This window comes from Columba livia, chromosome 3 (assembly GCF_036013475.1).
Source record: "Columba livia isolate bColLiv1 breed racing homer chromosome 3, bColLiv1.pat.W.v2, whole genome shotgun sequence".
Lineage (NCBI taxonomy): Eukaryota > Metazoa > Chordata > Aves > Columbiformes > Columbidae > Columba > Columba livia.
The window spans coordinates 96,032,920-96,057,628 of NC_088604.1; the positions used below are offsets into that span (position 1 = coordinate 96,032,920).

The window sequence follows — 24,709 nt, forward strand, 5'->3', positions numbered from 1 at the left end:
TCTCCACAGCGTTTAACTCAAAACTATAATACCATGAGAGGGCAGAAGCAGCAGGAAATAATATAGCTGTTCTTGAGGTTTTTTGCATATTGCTTAGTCACAGTGAAAAGTAAATTGCACTTTACGCTGTTTTAATAATGTTAATAAACTTAGTGTTGCACGAGTTAAGAGATGTTCCATTCTCTGTTGAATGAAGAAATATATTAATGTTCATTCTTCTGCTTCAGGTTGCCAGTGCTTTTCTTCCAGTTGGGATTTGGTAACCTCCATTATCGTCAGATCAATAAAAGACTTCAAAGTTTCAGTCTGGAAAAATGAATTATTCTGCTTCATTTGTTTCCATTAGCAATTTTGTGCATTAATATAATATTTATTAATTTTTCCTTTTTGAGTTGAAAGGAACTAAGAAAGGAGGAAATGGTGCTGTGCTTGTACTCCTGGTTTCACTATAATTTTGGCTATAACCTGTCACACTGTTGTTGGTTTGTGTGAGCCCGGGGCAGAACTGGCTCCGAGTCTGGCTTGTTTGAAGCTTTGAGCTTTACAGCTGAGCCAAACCTGACTGACTCCCCAGTGGACTCTTGTCAACTGATGGCTATTTCACTTACCTTCTTGAAAGCCAGAAACATTTTCAGTGTGCTCTGTCCCTTGTATGTGCGCCCTTCTACAATTTTTGCTCTGTGTGTGGTTTTCTTAGGAAAATCCAGTGCCAGTTCAATAAATGCCTTGTCTGTGGAGATCAAATGTTCTCACTCAGCTGAGACTGAAACTACCAAATTTCGTGATGCTCTAAATCAGATCACTGCAGAACAAGGCACTTCACCCTAAGTCTACCAAGGTGCTTTCAAAATCTGAAAGAAGGAGGCCAGACATAACTATTTGCATAAAATGGTGATTTTTGAAAAATTCCATTGTATCTGCTTAAGGGTAGGATGGGAGAGGGAAAGTATAACATGGGAAGTCGAGGTGAGGGTATTTACCTGCTGCTGAATACAGTGTTGTTATAGAGTGTTGTTGCTGTTACACTTGTGTTTTCCCTTTCAGTCTGAGAATTCTGATAAATCGAGTGCAGAAAGTGATTCAGAGACTGAAGTGGACCAGGTCTCTGTGTATCATAAGCTCCTGGCTACCCTGAAGACCTCTCCTGAGTCTGAGAGTGAGGAAGAGGAAGATGAAAGTGAGTCAGAAGAAGCTGAGGAAAGCGAGACAGAAATGGACAGCGAAGGGTCCCAGGAAACCGGAGAAGGAGATGGAGGTGAAGAAGATAAGAATGATGTACCAGGTCGGGAAGAAGGTAGTTTGTCTTTTCCCATGCTTTGGTAAATGTTGTTTCAGTTAGAAGGTTCAAATAACTTGTATTTTTAGCCAGGATCCTGGTGCAGACTGGCTTGTTGGCTGGGTGCTCTTCTGGCTTGGAGACTGTTGCCTCTGTGTGGGTGGGAGCAGCAGCTGCTGAAGGATTTAGCAGGGGAGAGGGTAGCTGTGCTCATTTTCCGGCAGACAGCCTGCTGCTGCTTCCTCAGATGTTGTTTGTGCGGCAGCACAGAGGAAATCCACATGGAACAGCACACCAGGGGTTCTCACCCACTCATGGGAGACGCAAGCTGTTCTCGCACACAGCATCTGGCTTGGCTGCTGCCACCGAGAGGAGGGGAAGGTTTGCCTCGCAGCAGAGGAAAGAATATGTAGATTGGAAGGAAACCTCCTCCCTTATGACGAGGCATCCTCATTCATGGAGTCTGCAAAGAAATTCTGGGAGAGAGGAGGCAACCTTTTCTTATTTTCCGTTATTTGGGGTCTTTGGAAACTAAAACTTACATTCCTCAAATAGGTTGTTTCTTTAATTTGCTCTGGGGTAACACATGTTTTGTATTACGTAATATTTGACATGCTAGCCAGAAGTTGTCTTTACTGTAGAATACAAAACCCACTTTTATCTTTTTGTGTAGAGAATTGGGAGAAAACATGGTAACTCAGAGGGAACCACCTAGCTAGCAAGAGCTAGCTACAGACAGTAACTTTTCCAGGAGAATATAACCCATTTCTCTCTCTCACAAGTCACAGCTACAGACACAGCAGAGCAGACTCTGGGTCAGGAGCAGGCTGATGGCGCAGACACCTCTTGTGACACAAGTCGTGGAGTAATTGAGGAGTTTACTGATGTGAAACACGAATCTGAATTTAGCTTGGAAACCAATTTCATGGAAGAGGAGAGTGGAGATTGCAGTGCAGATCAGAGAGACAGCAATTCTTCACAAGCCTTTTCAGAAGGTAAAACACAGTATGTTTGTGTGTAGTGATCTGCCTCTAGAGGAGTACCCGTAAACATGTGTAAATTGTCAAACACCCTAATGATATGCTATATAGCCTCTGCATTTTTTCCGCTACATTATTCATTGTATTGCCCGCATGTGAGCTGGTTACCTAAGGGACACTTAACGCCAATGCAGACATGTAGCTGAACAATTTGTTTTCTGTAGCCCCTGTGCACTGGGATTTGTGCCTCATTTCTGTTATGACCAATAAAGCTTGAAATATCAGGAACCGTAAATGCGCATGGAGGGGGCTGTTTTGTTCTGTTGGTTTAATAGTAGTTTAAAAAGTAATATGAAGGGCCCTGGATGCCAGCACTTGACTGTGGAAGATATTCTTGGCACAGACAGCACAAGAGGTAATCACAAAGCTGACCTGTGAGGGCATCCTTCACAACTCAGTGGAGTTAGAGGTGAGATTCTGGGAAGCTTGAAGCAGCCGCAGTAATTTAGACAAATGCTCCGTGCTCTCTGCGTTTTGAAGGTTATGCAGAGGGGTCTGACTGCACCAAGATCGGGAATGCATGAGGCACCAGTGGAGCATCTGTGTGGTATCTTTGAAGGGTGCAGCCCAGGATGTCAACGCTGCAGCACGCTGATGGGTGCGATCTGAGCTCCAGTGCTGGAGTCGTCCCACCATGTGTAGTACAAGTAACTGCGTGCCTGAGTGTGTGATTTTTCAGGGATATGCCACACGCTGGCACTTGGCAGAGCTATTCGTGTTTTGTGCTCTGTGGTTTTAATATCAGATGGCATCGTTTGGGAAAGAAAAATAAGTTTGTAGCATCCCTTGTGATCCTGGCTTGTCATTTTGGAGCAGCAGCTGATATTAGATCTGGGAGGCAGCCTAGCTGACACATGAAATGCGTGGAAGCGTCAAAGGGCCATGTGATAGAAAAAACAGCTCATTCTTGTTACCATGAAAATGCGATGCTGTTGGTATTGCATTCTGATGAGAACTGTAGCTCTCCAACTGCGTGCTAAGTACCCTAACAGCTTTGTTTAACCTGTAAATGATGTGCTACTTTTCAGTGGGTTCCTGTAGCTCGGAAGTGGCTTTATAGTCTCTATTTATAAGAAGTATTTATAGGCTATTTATAAGAAAACAAGATAGCAGAAAGGGGATGGATGTTTACTCTGGTGCTGGGGTCAATAGAATTCTTGACAGTGCTTCATATTATTGCATCTACTTTGACAAATATTGGAATAAGTAAAACGCAAGAGAGAACGTGTATTACAGTTCAGTGGTATCGTGTTCATTTGCATTACTGGGAAGATGCTCTCATAGTGTCGTAATTAGCAAATGTCCCAACTTTTACCTGACTAACTTGTATGCAGGCTAGATATCCTTTGGCAAGCACTAGTGTTCTCTCATTAGTTTTCTTTATCCAGTGGGTGCTGCCGTGCTGCAAGCAATGTACAGGGCTTGGTTTTCAAAATAAGCTTTGCATGTGATTTGTGCATGGCAATGTCATTGAATATAATATGGTTTTACAGTTTATTTCCTCTCTGTGCTTTCCTAAAAGAAGTGGCGGTTAGATAAATGAGACTTTTTCTCACTTCAGCCAACCTTTGCCTCATTTCCCCAAAACCCACCTAATCTTTCTCTGCTTTTTGACAAACTGTATTCATATCACCGGCCAAAGGTGCAAAGCCCTGGGCAGAACTGCTTATAAATTTAAGAAGGGCAGTAAGTTCACTTGCATCTTTACTGTAGACAGCCTCTTTCACCTGCAGGGGATGGATGTGTCAGAGCTTAAGGCAGAAAATTGCCACAGTGTTTTATGCTATGTATTGCTTTCCTGTCCAACATTTGTTTTGTGATTGAAAGTTCTAGTACTTCCATAAGTGCTGCTGCTTCTTTTTTTTAAAAGCAATCTGTCAAATCTGTTCTCTGTGTTCTTGAGAGAATTTGACATCCTTTCTCTCATCTCCAAGTGCTTTGAAATAACTCCTTTTAACTGATTCTGACCAGCATGGAAACTGTTTGTCTCATTTGCAAACCTGAAACTTGATTCCAGTATTAGCTAAAATAGTTCTCAGGGTATTTTTTTGTTGTTGTTATAAACAGATCCATTTAAACAACACATGGACAAAGAACTCCAAGAAAAAGAAGTAGAAAAAATATCTACGCTTCCTAAAACTTCAAGTCAAAGCAAGGTAACAGTGTTCTGTAGCCATCCGACTTCCTAAACATGCCTGGATCAGAATAGCTCTTTTTTTAATATAAGTGAAGTAGTTTCATAATTGTTATTATTAGCTGTTGAACCAGAATTGTCTATATTTTATCAATATGTTGTTGTTGAAGTGTTTTCTTCACCTAGTGCTGAGCGAGAGTTGAAATCCAAAGTCCGCTGTTAAGTAGGCATATGGCGACACATCTGAAAACTGTAGCTTTAGAGTTGGATCTGCAGTCCTGAAACCACAGGTCTAGTACTCTTGACACAGGGTAGAACCAGGACTGGTTTCTGAGTGTTACAGCAGGATGCCAGGGCTGTGCTCTGCACCTCAATGGTGAGGTGGCCATGAGATGCCTCTGTCTCTGTGCACAGTTAAAAGCTGGTAAGGGGGAATTTAATACTCATATTGTTAATACTGGAAATAATAGGTGAATTACAATACCAGAAAACCACTTCATTGCTTGAGAGAGAATATTGGTTTTCAAAATATTCATTTTTAGACAAACCTTTGCTTCCTAACTTTTTCACAGCTGATTTTGTTTTGGAGAGTTGCCTTGCATTCTGGTCAGCCATATGCTGGGTGACATTCGTTGGAAGATATCCAATGGTTAGTCACAGAGAAAGCTGTGATTTTATTTTATTTTATTTTTTTTAATATGGTGGCCAAAAATACTGGTGCCACCTGAAACAGTGTGTGATATATCTTTGCCTAACTTGGTGTAGCTACTTTACGGAGATAGATAGGGACAACTTGCATAGCAGAAGGCTTAGAGTTTTTTCCCTACTACACTGGTAGCTTTTGCCCTTGAAATCAGAGACTCCAACAAGATTGTATTTAGCAACTAATTTGCAACTTGGATTAGTCCCTAGTGGAGTTTTGTTTTAATCTTTAAACGAAGTACATACCTCAGTGCGTCTGTTTTATAAGCATAGAGTCCAGGATTCTCGTCTTATCCCAGGTTTGTGCCTCTTATGTGCTAAGTGGGTTAGACAGCAGTGACTTCCTTCCTCTTCTTCAGTAATTTTATCTGTAAAATGAGGACAGTTATAGAGACATCACTGCAAAATACCTCCAGATCTACTGACCACAAGTTTATTTACCCTGGTAGGCTCTAAGGAAGATATCACGTATTGAAAAGAAGGTTTCAACTTGTGTGATGAAAAGATAATCTCTCAAATTTCATTAACTTGATTAGGCTGCAGCTGTGGTGATGTGCTTTTAAGTATACTAAGCTTGGTACATATGACTCATTTTGGGTTGTTTTTTTTTTTTTCAGTGGCCAAGGTTGGGTCAACTAACTTTTTCTTCTACTTTGGAGAAACATAAAACATTGAAAGCAGACAGAGAAATTGATGTGAAACAGCTTTATCTCCACAAGCCTTTAGAATCCACTTGGCCAAAAGTGAATAAACAGTTCCTGTCCTCCACAAACAAACCAAATGATCCCTTTTTTACCCCATTACAAAGAGAGCTCTTCTGCATCATGAATACATACCGGGACTTGTTCTATCCAGAAAGAAATGCTTTAACAAATGGAGAAGAAATCCGGCAGGTTTACTGCTTGCATGCCTTGAACCACGTTCTGAAGGCAAATGCCCAGGTGCTCAGCAACAATGCCAAGCGGAGAGACCAAAAGCCGGGGACTGACAGCGATGACTACAGGGATCAGGGGCTCACTAGACCCAAGGTACAAGAGCTTCCTTGGTGGGATTCCCACATCCCCATGCTGGGTGTCTAGTCAGGATGTGTGAACATCCTGGTAGTTTATCCAGAAGTATTTCTGTCACTGCCCACAGGTGACGTGTTCCTGGGCCTTTCATAGAATCACAGAAAGTTTGGGTTGGAAGGGAGCTCTGGAGATCATCCAGTCCAACCCACCTGCTAAAGCAGGTTCACCCAGAGCAGATCACCCAGGAATGTGTCCAGGCAGGTCTGGAATGGCTCCAGAGGAGACTCCACAACCTCTCTGGGCAGCCTCTTCCAGGGCTCTGGCACCCTCAAAGTAAAGTAGTTTCTCCTCATGTTTAGGTGGAACCCGCTGTGTCAGTCTGTGTCCATTGCCCCTCATCCTATGGTTGGGCACCACTGAAAAGAGTCTGGTCCATTGTTTTGACACCCTCCCTTGTGATATTTATAAACATAAAATAAGATCCCCTCTCAGCCTTCTCTTCTCCAGGCTGAACAGACCCAGCTCTCTGTCTCTCCTCGTAAGAAAGGTGCTCCAGACCCCTGATCATCTTTGTAGCCCTCCCTGGACTCTTCCCACATGCTTTATAATGTCTGGAAGTCGTCTGCCGTGGGCAGGGCAGATCCCCCGGGAGCAGCAGTGAGCAGGGGCTTGTCATGCAGCCTGGTTCTGTGCTGAGCCATGAGTTTGACTGCTCTTTTTTTTTTTTTGTTGTCCCCCTATCACCACGAACTGACATGTCACCTTTTTCTGCTTCCATTTCTAAACCTACCTGTACAGAAAGGTGCCTCCACGTCGATCTGCAGTGTTAATGCAGGTAGTGTTGGATGTCACCCAGTGTGGGATGTCCCTGAATTTTTTTTTGTCCTTAAGCTCTGGTAAGGACTTGCCTGCATGGAAGGATCTTTCTGTACCTGGGAGACCTCGTGGAATCCCAGTCCCATTGTCAAGGCCACCCATCATAGTCAATGAGGATGGCCTCAGACCAAGGTTTCTCAGCATCCTTGAGTTGATAACCGGGTGGATTCAACTGGGGCTATCCTGTCTCTGCTGGTGCCAGCTACCTGTTGAAGAGTTTCAAAGTTGGGTTTTGGTGTTGTCTTCCTGGTTAGATATTTATATTTCAGAGTGCTGTGCAGAGGCTATTGCCACCCATCCAGGAGCCAGCTGTTGGCCCTGTTTGTGTATTGTGGGAGCTCTTGCTTGCTTGCAGGGGTAGGAAGAACAGAACATGTTTAATTTTCAGTTCCCCTGTCATCACACTCTGGGTTTAGTTGGGGAACCAAACTGAGCTGCTGGCCAGTACCTGCTCATGAGCGCACTGTGCCACAGCGCATCTTCTCTCCTTGCCCTATGTCAGCATTGTTTTGTTCTGATTGTTGGTCTGCCCCACAGGGGCAGATCTAAGTAAAAAAAAATTCTTAACATGCAGTTAACTATGAGTATTCATATTCTATGTGTTGTAACTGTTGATCTACACAGGTACTGATGATAGTGCCCTTCAGGGAATGTGCTTTGCGAATTGTGCATATTTTGATCAGACTTCTTGAAGTGAATGACAAAAGAAAAATAGATGTAAGTAATAAAAAGCGTTTTAAAGGGGAATTTGGTTCTGACCCAGAAGAGAAGCCTCCCAACCTGAAAAGACCTGAAGATTATGAAGCCGTCTTTGCTGGCAACATTGATGACCACTTCAGAATTGGTAATGACCTACTGAACGGATGATTTTTAGGTTGTAAAGAACTGAGAAGTAACAAGTTCTTCCTAAGTGTCTGGGAGCTATCAGTGCTGGAAGTTTCTGTTGAGACTCTAGGCTCTGTGATATTCATGCTGGCTTTGCACTGGCAACTTGGATTTTTCTGAAAATCTTTCTTGCCTTGTCAGAACTTAAAAAGGAAGATAAAATACAAAATTAATGATTTTCACATCAAGCTCAGAATCACTTCAAATGCAATTATTGCTTTATTGTAGCAGGACTGCCCACACCTCATTTTAAAGAGGATGGCCTTGATTATGCAGGAAAGTCTTTCGTGTTATTAAAAAAGAAGTCTCTTTGGTTTAATTAGCCTATTCACGGTGTTTCTTGTAATCAGTAGTGGTTGGGACAAAAATAAATCTTAGCACCAAGCGAAGCAGTTTTCTACTGTGCCCATGGTATTTATGAAAGCAAAGGGGTAGCCAGCAACTAGGACTGCTGGAGAAGCAGCAAATTCGAGACTATTTCGTAACATTGTAATCTCATGATGGTTTTTTAACTCAGTATGCAGAGAATTAACTAGTGGCTTAGTTCCTGGAGCTGCCATGGTGAGTGGGCAGATTTTCTAACTTAACTTGACAGATCAGAGGCTTTTGAAATTATTGCCCCTTGGAAGATAAATTGGCATCCCAAGAGATTTGATGATACAGTGGAAGATGCGAGCAGGTTCCCCTCAAGTCTTTCTCCCTTCCTCAGTATCTCTATGGCTAAGAGCATCTTTCAGTAGCATAATAATTTTCCTTTCTATCCTTTCCCATATCACAATCTGTTTGACCCACGTACTAGGTGCGAAGAAATACTTTCAATGCTGTTACTTGCAGAAGCAAATCATAGAAGCAGAATAATTACTCTTTCTTACTGTGCCTCACACCCTGCTACTTCTGCACAAAGATCTAATTTAAAACACGTTTGTTATGCCTTACTAAAACCACTCCTTCACATTTTTAAACAGAAAAAAGACTTGGTGGTGTTAAACTGTGTGTACACTGTGATAAGTGATACCTTCTTCTGGAAATTCAAACAGTTGTGCCTTTCTTTTTCTTTCCATTTTTATCATTGGGTTAAAATAGATAGCAGGAGGGGTCCCTGTTGATACCTGTGTGAAATTCTTGCAAGTGTCTTTATCTGTGCCCATGACAGCTGGATTCAAACAGCGAGGGAGAGAAGTTGAAGAGACACCTTTGTTGGGCAGATAGTAGCAGGTGGCTTGTCCAGGACTACTTGGATTTTTAAGATCAGAAAACTGATTCCTGGCAATGTTGCCACATAGTTAGGACATAGATAACAAATGCCTTCAATTCCTTTCTTTTTTTCTTTAACATGAGAAGTGATGCATAAACTAGTTTGGCATGTCCACCACAAGACTGGTTATGCTTTTAGTCATCATCACACAAAGAACCTTTTCCTTTGTGTTCTCGGAGTAACTGTCGTGGCCTTGTAAATAAAGGCACTTTATTGTCAAGAGGTCCGCACTGACTTTTTCATGACAGATTAAGGTAACAGTTACTGTGGTATTTAATGGCAGAGATCAAAGTCTAGGATTTAGGGAGAAGAGAATAGTTAATCATTTCTGCTTTTTTTTTTCTTTAAGTTCTTCAGCCTGCAGAAATACATCCCCCTTTTTAGCAGAACATAACAAAAAAATGTGTTTCAGTTAAAAAATGTCCAGGCTATGAAAAATCTGGAAGAAAGTACTACTGAAAGAGTTTGCCAAACTTCATGAAAATCTGCCAAATGCTTGTCAAACTGGGGGTAGGTGAGCCCTTTTCATGGAAAGAAGAGTTTGAGACAGATGGGTTTTGTCCAGCTATAATCATTAGTATGTGTTAAGGGAGGGGAGATGTGGGGAGTTACTATGACAGAGCCTGCTGGAAGAATATCGTTGATAATTGACCTTAACTAAGAAAATGCTGTTGGTTTTTGTCGGACAGGGGTTGCAATTCTTCAAAAGAGTATGAGACTGTACGCACCGTTTTACTCATCGGATATCATCATTGCCTCTCCCCTGGGTATGAGGACTGTTATTGGTGCAGAAGGGGAGAAGAAGAGAGATTTTGATTTTCTGTCATCAGTAGAAATTCTCATAATTGATCAAGCAGATATTTACCTGATGCAGAATTGGGAACATGTTCTGGTGCGTTTTCTGAATGTATTCATTGTTGTGTTGTGGTGTGTCTCGTTAGTCTGATAACTTAGTTTTGTATTGCTGGTTTTTTACTGACTTGACTCCAGACATGTAGGCTTGTTCCTCGTCTTCCTTCCACCCTGAGATTTTCCTTATACCGAAGATATTTTTTCTACAGCTTTTGGGTAGAATTCAGCACTTGTTCTCTATAAGTCTTAGTATTTGGTGCCTTAGTGGCAAATTTCATCAGAGGTTTTTTGGACAGTTTTAATTATCTTGCAGGATGAGATAATGATGATTCCTTTAATCACATCTGGGAGAAAATATGCCAGCTGTCAGGATGCCCAGTGTCTCAGTCAGACTGCAGCCGTGTGAGGAATCCGTACAGCCTAATTCAGGTTCCTCCAGAAAGCAATAGGAGTTGGTGCCTGTCTCCGCTGACCGTGGAGACACTAACCATTAGTCACGTCCAAAGCTAAATAGTATGAAGATTTTCCTGTACGTGTAATGAAAATACTGCTCTGGGATTGTGGCTCATATGCAGTTGTACCCATGCTTTTTGGCTTTTGGTTAATAAAAGTTTTCAGGGTTGAAAGGTTTTAGGGCTTTTTCCACATATAAACACTTTTGAGGTACCTGGACCATGCATTTTGACACTGGGGTTACTGTACATTTTGAGTGAGCCCAGAATGTGTCTTATTTCCCAGGGAGTCCCAGGAAAGGCACGTCAGCCTACACAGTATCCAGGGAATCAGTCCTGGAGCCTTTTTGCTATTTTTTCCTTTGGGTATGACTGCCTGCCATGCAGCGGAAGCGATGCCAGTCCTAAGCATCAGTCGGTGAGGCCGAAATTAGGTGAATTTCTTTACATGCACCCGGACTGTCCCAGAATGGATGGGAACTGCACTTGAACTTCTTTTAGCTCAGAAACCTTGGGCACATTGGCTTTAATGCAAACAAATCCATTATACTTGCCCCTTGGGAGAAGACTGGAAGCAAAGGTTACTGCTGACTAAAGAGATGGTAGCTTTCAGTTCTGTGGCAGGAAATCAAGTAAATTACTCTTGCTGTGCTTAATAACTTCCAGACAGTCACGTTCTGGGAGATCACTACTGTTTTATATTCTGTGCTGTCTTGCTCATCCCTGTCCACTTTCTCAGTGCAGTTAGGTTCGTGCAGTCTGGGTGCGGGGGTGTCAGTCAGTAACGATGTGTTTCCGTCTCTCCGTGTAGCACCTGATGAAGCACATTAACCTGCTGCCTCTGGATTCTCACGGGGTCGACTTTTCCCGAGTGCGAATGCTGAATCTCAATAACTGGTCCAGGTTCTACCGCCAGACACTGCTGTTCAGCGCTCTGCAGGATCCCCAGATCAACTCTATCTTCAACAAACACTGCTGCAATTACGTGGGGCAGGTGAGTTCACGTAGGAGCTGAAAGCCGCCTTTTAGATGCTGGCATAAGGGAGGGGAGAGGAACAGAAAACCCAGCATGTGGAAAAATTCCATAGCTCAGTTGTAGAAAGACTGTGTGCCAGTAATTTCCACCGCCCAAGTGTTTCAGTCTAAGTCTTCATGATGCTGAATGACAATTTCTAATGCTGTGCCAAAGACATGAAGGCCCCTCTTGCAGCAGTACTTATTTGATCCTTTTCTTTCATGTGTAGCTGGTTCACATCAGAAAACAGATACTGTTTTTCCTTAATTTGAAACACGCAAGTTATCTTGCTTTGTTTATTTTGTTGTTAAATGGAGGGTTTGCCTGCTTCCTTTTTTTCTTTTTCCTCTTAACTGTATAAGAAGCACAAACTGCTATTACTTTGAAAGAAACAGGAAAAGTAAAAACCTTAGTTGTTAATCTCAAATATATGGAGGTCAGGGCATACACAGTGATCATAGAGATGTAACAGATCTGGCATGTGTATACGTGAATGTAGTTTTGTATTGAGCTTTCTTAAAAACAGCCTTGTGCGCTGCTTGAAGATGTGAGTTAGGAGCTGAAGCTCCTGGAGCACGGCTTTGATGTGCTGCTTCCCTGAACATCCTGCTCTCTCCTCGCAGGTGGCCGTCCGCAACATCCCCATCATTGGCTCCATTAGCCACGTGGTGGTCCAGCTTCCTCATGTTTTTCGGAGGCTAGAAGCTGAAAGTGCAACTTCTGTAATAGATACAAGGTACTCCGTTTCAGACTATTTTGCTCTGTCCTAATGATTGCGATTTTAGGTTTAGTTGAACAGGCTGTTTCCTGCAGAGCACAATACGATTATGCCACAGATGTTTGCCTTCATTAGTTTTCAGATGCAGGCTTGGCTCTCCACAAGTGGAGGGGAACACTGAACTTCTTGCCAAAGGTACTGGAGAATGAAGTCTGGGGAAGGAATACCAATCTCCACCATGACTGCCTAGCATCAAGCCTTTGCCTTTTATCTTCTACACATGTAAAAATCGTATGAAGTTAAATAAGGAAAAATGCAGTCAAAATCTTCTGTAGTCTGTTGCATCTGATAATATTCCTGTTTGAGGTCATATCAGTACTGGAAAGCTAAATGTTAACTCTGGTTAAAACGTGTATTTTTTCTTAACCCAGGTTTCAGTTTTTCATCGACAAAGTCTTGCCTGAGTACCGCGATGCCATCATGTCACACACGCTCATTTACGTTCCATCATATTTCGACTATGTGCGCCTTCGAAATTACTTCAAGAAAGAGGATCTGAACTTTACTCACATTTGTGAATACACTAAAAAGGCTGGTGTCTGCAGAGCAAGACGGTTCTTTCTCAAAGGAGAGAAGCAGTTTTTATTGTTCACTGAGCGCTTCCACTTTTACAAAAGGTGAATTGTGGACCGAGTTTTCCTTTGAGTTGCATGTGTGCTGTTCTGGAAGTCTGACCTTAGTTGTGGATGGGCTATATTGCTTTTTGAATCTCTTGGATCTTTCTGAGGATTTATTTGACTGAAGTAAGAGCTTTTCAGTTTGCTTTAAAATTTTTGCGCGTTGTCAGCAGTCTCTTGCAGAGACTCTGACACTCTGGTATGCACAGGGCTTTATTTGAGAAGGTGAGGGCTGCCAAGTTCCACTGATGTCAGGACAGGATGATATAGCCTGCAGAATGGGATTCATTGTGCCTTTTATTTGTGTTCATCAGTGCCACAATAATTACATAAAATTCTGGAAGAGGGTATGTAATTGGTTCAGTAATGCAATATAGCAAGCTGAGGCCACCTGGAAAATTTGCTACATCCTGACTTGGAGCTGTTTAGAACTTCCTAGTGGAACAATTTTTTTTTATTATCAGAAAATGTTTTGGCAAACATTAAAAGTTTCGTGAGGCTCAGTCTGATCAAGCTTCACTGTCTTAAAATCTGACTCCAAGGGGCTGAATAGTGCAGAATTTGGTGGTGTTCTGTACTTCAGAGGAAGTCACAGTGCCTGGCAGCATTAGACCCGCCATCCCCCCTGCCCTTAATCCACATCTGTGTTAAGTTTTGTCTTCGTGACACAGGGTATATAGAGCTGAGCTACAGCTCTCGGGCATTGAAGTTGATGGAAATTAGAAGAAGTGAGGTAGGATTGATGTTTAAACAGTCACACTTTGTAAAAATTGGCAACAGAGTTACTTTTTTTTTTTTTTTTCTGCTGCAGGTATACTATAAAAGGCGTTAGGAACCTCATTTTCTATGAGTTACCAACCTACTCCCACTTCTACAGTGAGATTTGTAATATGATGAAGGCCACAGACAGTGCAGTGGATGCTACTTGGACCTGTACTGTGCTCTACTCCAAGTATGATGCTCAGAAATTGGCTGCAGTGGTTGGCATAGATCGCACAGCTCAAATGCTACAGTCCAAGAAAAATGTGCACCTCTTTGTTACAGGAGAAAATGAGTAAGTGATATCGCAGACTGGACAACTGGAAAGACCTGGATTTTACTCCTAATGCACTTTCTGATATTGCCTTTTTAAAAAAGTATTAAACTTTTTACTCTCTTTTACTAAGTATTCTGTTGAAGTTGTTCATATAGTACTAAGTTTTATATGTCAGTACTCTTGTCCAAGAAAAAACAAAGGATGTCGTTCAAGAAAATGGGTCTAGGGGGTTTCTTCTGTATAGAAACAAAATCAATCCAGAACTATTCTTGTATATTGAAAAACTCACTGGTCAGTAAAGACTGACACTGTGATAAATTACTTTGGATTGGATTACTGCACTTCATTTTCAGGTGTAGCAAACTCACTCTCTTTTATCAGAGGCAACTTTCTCCATTAACCTTGGGGAAGAAATGTAGTCACTCTTCTGTAAGCCTGTGTAAGGGAGATGCAGACAAAGCCTCTTCAACATCAGTGTATTTCTGAATGGGAGTTGAACTTGCTTCAACTTGACAGTTGTGAGAATCTGTGAATGTGCTGGGGTAGGAGCTGTGGTTATGCATTTTTCCTGGAGTGACCTAAATATCTGCCTCTTATTTACAACAGCCTCTCTGGCTGGTCACGTTTTCCAAAGGCAAACAGTGGTGAACTTGCCAGGCAGCCGAGCCAGGGCCTGCCTGGCCCCACGATCACCCAGCCAGCCTTGTGGGGCACAAAACCAGGTGGTGCAGTTGTAAATACTTGTGGTCTCATATCTCACACCACAGGTAGGGTTCTGTTTGGTTGGTTTTTCTTTCCCCTTAATGGTTGCATATGGACAGCATGGAAGCATCATGGGGCTGCCTCTTTTGTTCTTCTCCTTCCAGGAAGCTAAGCCTAATTTAAAAGGAGCTAAAAGTAGAGAGGTTTGTTTTTGTAAGCATGTGCTAGGACTGTGGGAAGACTCTCCTGTGGAGGGGCAGATGGGCCCAAATGCAAGAAGAAAACATCCATCCTGCGATAAGCTTTGAGGGAATTCTCATCTGGGAGGCTTAAGTAAATACACCAAAGTGAAATAATAAGCTCATTGAGCACAGGCACATAATTTTAGGCGTTTTTAAATCACATTCTTCATTCCTGTATTTCTCTGAGGCCGTGAACTCAGGTAGTAATTGCAGTCCTGAAATAATTCAGTAGACATGCAAATACCTGCAGTTTCTTGCTTTGCATTTTGAATATTGATATCTGTTAATTTTATGTACCTCTGCCATAGCACACAAGAATTAAGAACCAGCTACAGCAAAGTTCCCCATCTGTCTGTTGGACAGCCAAGACAGCAGTAGTGGCAAGCAAGGATTTTTTCCTGTATGGCGTAGGCTGGATGTGGGAGAATTGTGGCTGTGCATATGAAAGCAAGCACACAAAACAGGATTAAGGAATTTTCTTTCTCCACCGGCTGTACTTAGCAGAGGTGAATAGCTGACCTCCGAGGAAGCTAAAGTGGGATAGCTACTTAGGGAGATAACATGATGCAGTGCAGCTGCTGTTTAAAGAAGCAGCAAAGAGTTATATGCCAGGGCCTTAACTGTGCAAGGATTTCTCTGCCCCTGCTGAAGTGAATAGCAAAGTGCCTTGATGGGAGTGGGGACAAATTGTAGTCTGAGACCCTCACCATTTTTATATCAACTACCTGGGTTTGTTCCTAAGACAAGCACACTTTGAAATTTGAAATGTATATCCCAGTGTTAAATTTTTAATGTAGATTACTTATTATAACGCTCAGATTTCCAAAGTAGTGTGTAAGTGCCTCTTTACTGCCTTCAGTGAGTGCTCTGAGATGCAGGCACAAAGTTGATGGGTGGTTGCCCTTAGAGAGCTCATGCATGAGATTTTTCTGCCCTTGGCAAAATCTTTATTTCTTTAGTAAGGACCCTCAGAAGCCAACACTAGAAACCCTACCTGGGAGATCACGCTGGTGGATCAGACAGGTTTGCTGATGTGGGGAGCCTGTCTCTGTACTGATGTGGAGGAATTTCTGTTCCCTGGTGCTTCCTCCTCTTCTTCCTACCCCCGTGCTGGGGAGTTCCTAGGTGCTGGCCCACTTGATAGCAGAATTGCAGTGAACTGAGGTGAGGATTTGGTCTCATGTAAAACTTTCCTTTTCCCCCTTTTTATCTTAAACAATTCCCTGGTGCTGTTCGCAACAGAGCCCTGCAAAGTGTTTAGTCCAAGAGTGGCTCTGACGGCAGTGAGCTGCTGGGAGAGATGGTGAGCGCTCAGGTCAGAGTGTGTTCGTGGATACCAAAGCTTCATGTGCTGGGGCAACTGCTGCCTCCAAATGAGTTACTTGAGCCCATCTTACAATGCATTTTCCTGATGATAATGCAATTTTCGGAGAGGTGACTGAACCTAGTACGTTCTTGTGGATGCTCTTAGTCAATTTTAGAAGTGGAATATGTACATCTGGGGTTTGTCTCTTTTTTTAATTGTGCAGCAATTTAAAAAGTTCAAATTCTGACACAAATGTAAGAAGAAAAGACGTTAGCAAATACAATATTTTTATGTCTTTTTACTTAACAACGTGCAATCTTGGCAAGGCAAGTTTTTTGCAGCTTTTCCACTGGGATGCACCAATGATGAGTGATTACTTGTCTTGAAGAAACAAACTTGAAAAAAACCGATCTTGTTCATTTTGGTGTCACTACCATACCTTTAAGGGTACGTGCAAATCCTTTTTTGTCAGCATTTCAGAAGAACCTTGGAGTATTGAAAATGAATCCTGTTCTCTTTTTGTTTGTGGAAAGCATCGCAGTGCAGCGTGAGAGCTGACTGCTGGGCATCAGGCAGGCGACTTTCCAGGCACCAGCTGCTCATGTGCAGCAGCGCTGAAGCATTAGCAGCCAGCTGTGGGGAATTCAGACCCAAGGCTAAAAATAAACTGGGATTAAGATGTTAAACAATAATTCCTTCTCAGCATCTCCCATTTCTGAAGAGGTCCTGTTAACCAATGACCGAGGGACATGCTTGTCTGTATGGGGAGATTGTTCTTCCAGCTAATGAGCTGATGTTGTAATGGCTTCTTTTTTCACTGGTAAAACCTAATCAGGATAATAGGTTTGTTACGTTTTGTTGCTCCTTTCAAAGATGTCAAAAAGGGAATGTTATTTTGGTTTTTTATGAAAATGTATTTGTAGGATAGGAGCCAGCCTTCTACTGCTGACTGTATTAATGTGGAGGAGGGCGGGAAAGGTGACTTGGGGACAGTGTCCCCAGCACCAGGGAGCTGCCTCCCAGAAGGAGGTGGGTCCTTAGTTTGATGCAGCAGTCATTGGGAGAAACAGGATGGATCACGTGAGGGGGAAACTGGAGCATTCTTGTTAATAACAGCAGAATTAACAATTACTATACAGTTGTGCTGTCACAGGCTGCCAGGATTTCTCAGCTCTGTATTAGTCATGTTCCTATGGCCTCAACCCCAAGAGTTCCTCTCCAGTGTCTGCAGGCTTTTTTGACTTGGTAGCCAAGCGTGCCTGATGAAACGGGTTGCTTTGCTTTTCAGAAAGCCTGTCTGCAGCGCTGCACGTACAAGGGGGCTGTGCAAAGAGGGAGAGGGGTGCGAGCAAGTAGAGGACAGCCATCCCTCCCATCACAGAGATTTCCAGGCTCCTCTCTTTGCCATATCGTCCTGTTCAGAGACCTCCCACAAGTTCTGCACCAGGAAGGAAGCAAATACCCTGGGGAAGGTCACTGGGGTGAGGCTTCATCTTTTCCCCTCCCCAGAAATGCCAGGTGACCTGTAATCCCATAGAAAAGGTGAAGGTGCTGCTGCTACACAGGCATGACCAGCCAAGGTGTGCCATGCAACACCCTGGGACTAGGAGGGTGCAAAGCCTGACTTAATCTTAACCATTAGCTTCAGCTCTGGTTGGGGGTTGCTTGTTTTGTCAGGTGGGCTGTGAGTTAAGCTGAGACTGCCAGCTCGTGGATGGGTAAACAGCTAACAGGTGTGAGCTGGTGATGTGAATTAGTTGCCTGAAATGGAGATGTTGAGATGGCCATAACATCAAGCGGTACTAAAGAAATAAACATTTGATTATGTAAGAGAGATACAGGAATCTTCAGCAAAGGACATGAGAGAGAGATCAAGGTGAGGTACAGAGAAACAACAAGACGGAGGACAAAAATAGGACGGTAACCTTGGAGCAGTTGACAACATAATTTTGTCACTACAATTGAAAGCACAAGTTTCATCTTAGTGTGGTTTTGCTGGTTTTTTTGAAAGACATGATGCATGTGACATTAAATTTCCTGGGTCAAGCTCTTACCACTGATACTGGCGTAAATCTAAAGAGATGTTGCTGGAATTGCTAAAACAGAGGTTTATCTGGATGCTGTAAGGTCTTTTCTTAGCCCCCTCCTTTACATTCCTACAGAAGGGCAATTTAGTAGCAGGAGCCATAACTGAGAAACCATTGCCAGTACCTTGTTATTACCAGTCAAGAAGCAGCATCCTCCATGTTATTTACTTGCCCTGGGTGTCAGGTTTCAAAAGCTCTCCTTGCTCTTTAATTAGTAGGTTAGTAAAGAATGAATATTTAGCTTTAACAATGCATATTCTTTTTCTAATCAAAGCAGGAAAAGCTGAATCAGTTTTGTACCAAGTCGTTAGCATTGATATCAAATGGATAAATAGGAACCAGTTAATACAATTTATTTGGACTTATAGCAGGTCTTTGAGAAATTGTTTCATCAGGAGCTTCTACAGAAAGTCAACATTTGATGAGGCTGGAAGGATCATAGCAGCTCATCACAGCAAAAGGCTCTAAGTTATTAATACTTCGGTGCCATCTCTACTGACCATCTCTAGAGCATCTCTCCAACACTGTTCTGTGTGTTGGACTGGGCACTCCCCCCTGCTCATTAGCTTAATCACATGATTAACACTCATTTAGCCTGGGAAAGAATCAGAAGGGAGGGGGCATACATGGCCTTGCAGTTGTTTCGGGCTGTGGTCAACATGGTAGACCTGTCCAAAAATACCATTGGAGCATCAAGCAGCAGATGATCTAGTGGGGGGTGCCTTTTTTAGAAGAGGGTTCATCTGCCACAGCTAGTGCGGACAGAAAACTTGAGTAGCTAGAGAATAAGACAGATTTTCTGACAATTAGTGCTTCTAAGACATCACTGAACCCAGCACCATGACTTAAAATTATCTTCTCCTAAGCGTGGTCCCAATCTTTTCCTGTTACATTAAGACATGATTAAATTAACAACAACAAAAAAAACCCAAACAAATAGTTGAGGTTGCAGTTTGCGTAGCTTGACTTACTGCTGCTCTGCTGCCCGTTACCCTCTCCCAGAGCAGGGGAAGAGGCGGTGGTAATGAACATCCTCTCCTTCTACCATTCCAGATCTTTCAGACTGCTTCGTACTTCAGTTCTCACTCCCTTTCTCCTGTGTTCGTATTGTGAGCGCTGTTGGGTGGAATACAGTTAAATGCTGGTAAAATGCAGCTAAACCAGGAAGAAACCCCAAAGGAATAAATTAGTGTCTGAATTAATTCATGCTACAGGCTGGAAGCTTTCCAGTAACTTCAGAGACTGTTTGTTTGAGTCCAAAGGAGGGAGAGATCATCAGAGACGGTGTTACAGTGCAGAAGCTTTTGGAGTCATTATGAGCTATGTGGAACAGCTCAACCTACATACAGGCAGGGGTACATTTGGTGGGATCAGTCCATGGGAGAGGAGGAGCCCCCAGGCACAGGCAGGTGCTTTGTCCTCATGGATGAGAAGAACCGAAGCAGATCTCAGAAGCACAGTTAGGTCCTGTTTCCAAAGGGAGGAATCCAAATGATAGTGCTCAAGACTTGAGCGCCTAAATGCACCACACAAGCTACTTCAATGGGGCAAATATACCAGGGAAAGTCTCTTAGTTGCTGGAAGAGATCCCACAGAATTGCTGCGAGTGCCAGGGGGCGAGGTGTTTCTGGCAGCGAAGGAACAGCCATCAGTGTAAGCAAGACAGCATGACCGAAGCAGCAAATAGCACCAAGAGCAAAGATTCCCAGTGTGAGAAGATGTGACTCTAGTAACTTTGCTGCAGGTAGAGATTAGACAGCAGAATGAACTTAGATCCAGGTTGGATTTTTTTTGCCCAAGCTTTGTAAGAGGCAAAGTGGTCAATGGTATAAAGTAGCTTTTGCATGATCAAGGCCATGAAATACTTCTTTTTTTTTCTCAGTCAGATACAATAGGTATCCTTTTCTTTCTGTTGACTTCTGCTTAGCAGAGGAAAATAGTGAATCACAGAATCACAGAATGTGAGGGATTGGAAGGGACCTCAAGAGATCATCTAGTCCAATCCCAATGCTGGAGCGGGAACACCCAGATGAGGTTACACAGAAACGTGTCCAGGTGGGTTTTGAATGTCTCCAGGGAAGGAGACTCCATAACCCCCCTGGGCAGCCTGTTCCAGTGCTCTGCCACCCTCACTGAGAAGAAGTTTCTTCTCATACTTAAGTGGAACCTCCTGTGTTCCAGTTTGTACCCATTGTACCCATTGCCCCTTGTCACCAAGAAGAGCCTGGCTCCATCCTCGTGACACTCACCCTTTATATATTTGTAAACATTAATGAGGTCACCCCTCAGTCTCCTCCAAACTAAAGAGCCCCAGCTCCCTCAGCCTTTCCTCATAAGGGAGATGCTCCACTCCATCATCTTTGTTGCCCTGCACTGGACCCTCTCCAGCAGTTCCCTGTCCTTCTGGAACTGAGGGGCCCAGAACTGGACACAATATTCCAGGTGTGGTCTCACCAGGGCAGAGTAGAGAGGAAGGAGAACCTCTCTGGACCTACTAACCACCCCCCTTCTAATACACCCCAGGATGCCATTGGCCTTCCTGGCCACAAGGGCACAGTGCTGGCTCATGGTCATCCTGCTGTCCACCAGGACCCCCAGGTTCCTTTCCCCTACACTGCTCTCTAATAGCTTATTCCCCAACTTATACTGGAACCTGAGGTTGTTCCTGCCCAGATGCAAGACTCCGCACTTGCCTTTGTTATATTTAATTAAATTTTTCCCTGCCCAACTCTCCAGCCTGTCCATGTCTCTGGATGGCTGCACAGCCTTCTGGTGTGTCAGCCACTCCTCCCAGCTTGGTGTCATCAGCAAACTTGCTGATAGTACACTCTATTCCCTCATCCAAGTCACAAATAAATATATTGAATAGTACTGGTGAAGGTCCTCTTTCCTCTGGAAACCTGTGTGCTTTGGTGTTAGCACAGAGGGGCAGGTATGAAGGAGGTTGCAGACAGAGCCTCTACCCAGCAAGGGTGGAGCAGAAGAGCCACCCCTCACCTGTCACCTGTTTATGATGATCAGATCTGCTGCCAATTTAGGGAGGGCTACAGCACAGCAGGGTGATCTGGTTTTGTATATGTGTTGCTTTTACTTTTGATTTCTCTATAGTCTTTCCATGTTAATGCTTTTTGTGTGTGTTTCTTCTTTGTTTGCTTCGAGGAGGGGCTCAAGCAGAATTTGGAAATTCACAAAGATGTGGTACCGAAGTTTTGCCTCTGGTGAAACCTCGGTGATCCCGCTCCCTTTAAAGCAAAGAGGAAGAAAGAGCAGTAGGCCATGCCCATAAGTTCTGCAGCAGGAATCTCAACAGCCTGTGGGAGAATAAAGTTAGTGTTTTCCTGGCATTGTATTTTACTGAAACTGTTGAAATAAAAAAACATATTTAGTAGAAAACAGAGAAGTGTCAGTGATCATATTAGCTAGAAAGCTGTATCCTTAAACTTTTGGTCTTACCTGGTATTTTACCATTCTTTCTTCCTTGGTGAAAAGAAATGTAGTGTCATTAGCAGGCAAAATGCTGACACTTTCCATTTGCAACTGAGGAGCAAGGAGTCAGGACTTTTCAACAGGATGTGGAGCACGTAATAAATCACTGGATTAGGTGAGGTTTAGAGAAGAGGGGTTTTTTTGCCTGGACTCACCTTCTGCACGAGCTTGTGCATGTTTAGACTAGTAAATTAAACATATACAAGGCTCTCAGATTACAGAAACAAAAAAGATGAGATATTAGGGGTAATTTGTTTCAAACTCTTTGGCTCCGTCAAAGAGTTTGGGGCTTGTTGAAGGCAAGCATGGAGAGTCTCTTCTTGTCATGGTTTTGCTCCCCAGGTACTCTGTCTGGGAGTTCTGGTACAATCCCCTTCTCTCATGGTGTGTAAGCTACCTTTGCTATGGGAAAGGACAAAGCAAGAGGTAGACTATAGCAATGTTTCTAGTGCATTTAAAGTGTTCCCGATCTGAGTTTGGGCGCAAGGGAGAAGGTCAGTGTCAGATTTTGTTCCTCCTGCTCCCTGGAGCCAGTCAGTAGGTGTGTTATTGAGTATGTTTTCAGGTTAAGAAATTATACATCAGAAAGCGGTGCTGTGCTGAGGAGACCATTTTAATGACAAGGTAAAAGTTGAAAGCCAAATAATTTATTGGGGACCTTCTGTGACCTGTAGAGCTCAGGCATTTTCTTGTGTTGTGCTCCTTCTACCCCCACCCCTCCCAGCGTGTGGATGAGTTCCCGACTGACCTGTCAAATGCAAATAATGATAAGATGTCTCAGTGATTCACGGCTAGGACATGCGGAGTGCTCTGTTCTCTGCTCGTACTGTGAGGCAATTAATGCAATTTGTGCTGTTTGGCTGAGCGAACAGTTTGAAATGAACCATGGAGCCATCTGTTCCTCCAGCTGACATCAGGCATGTCAAGAGTAGCAGCTAGCTTTTGCTGGGAAAGAAACAGCTCACTGTCATAAAGGAAAGTTCAAGAAAGGCGGGAGTATGATGGATTTTTCTTCCCCTTCTACCATCTTTAAAGCAAACTCTTTCTTCCATGTTTTATTGTGGCTCAGGCTTTGTGCTCTGGAGACTTTTCTGGCCTCTAGTCAGGGTCTTGGGAGCAGAGAAATGCCTACACTGAGCACCTTCTCTCACTTCTTCAGCACTTCTGGTGAGACAGAGAGGTGTTGAACAGTTTTACACAACTGTTGTGCTCTTCCCTCACTCTGTTCATCTCTGTAGGCTGCTTTCTTGAGCTGAGGAGTTCAAGAAGTGGTCTGCCTTGAAACCAGGTCTCGGGAGGGGTTTCAAAAGGCCTTTCACAGTTCATATTCCACCCCCTGCAATTATCAAAAGATACCTGCTACAAGAAAAAGTCATTGTCTCAGCAGTAGTAGGAAAACCAGGGAAAGATCTGGCCTGTTTCTCCATGGAGAAGCAGCACTATCTTCAGATGACCCTGAGGACCTTCGTGCTTCATGCCTGTTCTGTTTGTTGCTTGTTGTGTGTTTGTGGTCACTGAAAGGGCATTACAGAGAACAGACAGCTAGGGCAGCTAACGCTGGAGGCAAAGGGATAAGGTGAGCCTGAGACAGAGAAGAATTGAGAGAAGACTTAAGCAGAATGTTTTAAGATGAACCAGGCCTGGCAGACTGTGTCCCTGAATACATGGAAATGTGATGAAGGATTTGCAGACAGGCAAGACACCAGCAAATTGGGAAAAGCTAAGACGGGAAGGGGGGTAGAGCAAAGTTAGGGAATTATAAAGCCGTTTTCATCAGCTCAAAACTCTTGGGACAAATTCCCAAAACGGTTTAAAAGGACCTACAAGAGAAGTGATGGATTAAAACAAGAGAAGCTACATCACACCAAGTTCATTTCCTCCAAAGAAAGAGTGGACAGAGTAGAAGCCATAGATGCTATCCTGATTTGCCAGGCAATGGCAGTGTGGCCATTCCCCATTAGAAAAGCTAGGAAATCACTGAAAGGCCTGAGGGAGGGCTCTGTGCCCAGCTGGACCTGTTGCATCCTTGGAAGGGGAACGGTGGCATCCCAGGCTTTCCAATATAGTCTGTTCCGGAGCAAGTCTTTTAATGGGCTTGTTAATAGCCGCTGCTGGACAAAGGCCTATGCTTGTTCCATTTGCAAACGATAAGAAGCTTCAAGGTTTTTAAAGGGCAGGATTTTAATTCAAGATGTTATCAACACTTAGGGAAAATGACCTGGGATAGTAGAAAAGAAAAGAATCGAAAAAAGAAATTCAACTAGGAAAAGATCAAGATCATGGTCTTAGTCTGGAATAATCAAATGCACAATACAACGTAACAAAATAAGTTGCTTAACAAAAAAGATCTGCACAAACACAACAAGGTGGTATTGTGGACCACAGGAGGCCACAGTATGGTGATACTGAGAAGCTAAATGGAGAAATGCTTAAGCCATCAAATGCATAGAATCTTATTTCAGAGAGCAGGAACATCTGCTCTTTGGGGTAAATGACAAGGAAAATTAAGGTTCAAAATTAGGAGAAACATTTTAATGGAGACATGTGAAGGCATGGGAACTGATTGCTCCAGGATGTGGCATTTGTGTGAACATTGCTGTCTTCTTGGCATAGGTGGAAGCAAAACCGCTGCAGTGTGCATTGCCACAGGAAGCAAAACTGCGCATCTGGGCCAGGGGGTGGGAGGAATGGGGAGTGAGGGCTCTTTGTGTTTTGGAATGGGAGGGTGGTCAGGGCCCTGAGGGCACCATCGAGCTGGGTTTGCTCTGTGGTTGTCAAGAGCACCTGAAAAGCTTGAGTTTGGGCTTTGAGTTGAGTCAGGGGGGTGAAGTCCTAGGGAAAGCCACTGTTTAAAGTGCTCACCTACCCACCCTTCTGTCACCATTGCCTCAGCAAAGTTTTCCAAGTGAACGCCACCTCATGTTGCTGGAGTTCTCTGTTTCTAGGAAAGAACAGATA

General features: G+C 43.4%; 1 protein-coding gene across 3 annotated transcripts in view; it reads left to right on the forward strand.

Moving 5' to 3' along the window:
- UTP25 (UTP25 small subunit processome component) overlaps nucleotides 1-24,709 on the forward strand; it is a 29,769-nt gene that overhangs the window by 1,563 nt on the left and 3,497 nt on the right. The window contains exons 3-13 of one of the 3 annotated variants that reach the window (XM_065058354.1): nucleotides 1,045-1,294; nucleotides 2,059-2,271; nucleotides 4,384-4,472; nucleotides 5,770-6,180; nucleotides 7,663-7,882; nucleotides 9,868-10,070; nucleotides 11,294-11,476; nucleotides 12,121-12,233; nucleotides 12,647-12,892; nucleotides 13,704-13,946; nucleotides 21,425-21,660. In XM_065058354.1, coding sequence (XP_064914426.1) covers nucleotides 1,045-1,294; nucleotides 2,059-2,271; nucleotides 4,384-4,472; nucleotides 5,770-6,180; nucleotides 7,663-7,882; nucleotides 9,868-10,070; nucleotides 11,294-11,476; nucleotides 12,121-12,233; nucleotides 12,647-12,892; nucleotides 13,704-13,946; nucleotides 21,425-21,551 — 2,298 coding nt within the window. In that variant the 3' untranslated portion in view covers nucleotides 21,552-21,660. Of the gene's footprint in view, nucleotides 1-1,044; nucleotides 1,295-2,058; nucleotides 2,272-4,383; nucleotides 4,473-5,769; nucleotides 6,181-7,662; nucleotides 7,883-9,867; nucleotides 10,071-11,293; nucleotides 11,477-12,120; nucleotides 12,234-12,646; nucleotides 12,893-13,703; nucleotides 13,947-21,424; nucleotides 21,661-24,709 lie in introns of those variants that run through there. The other 2 variants (XM_065058355.1, XM_065058356.1) reach the window with 2 other exon arrangements.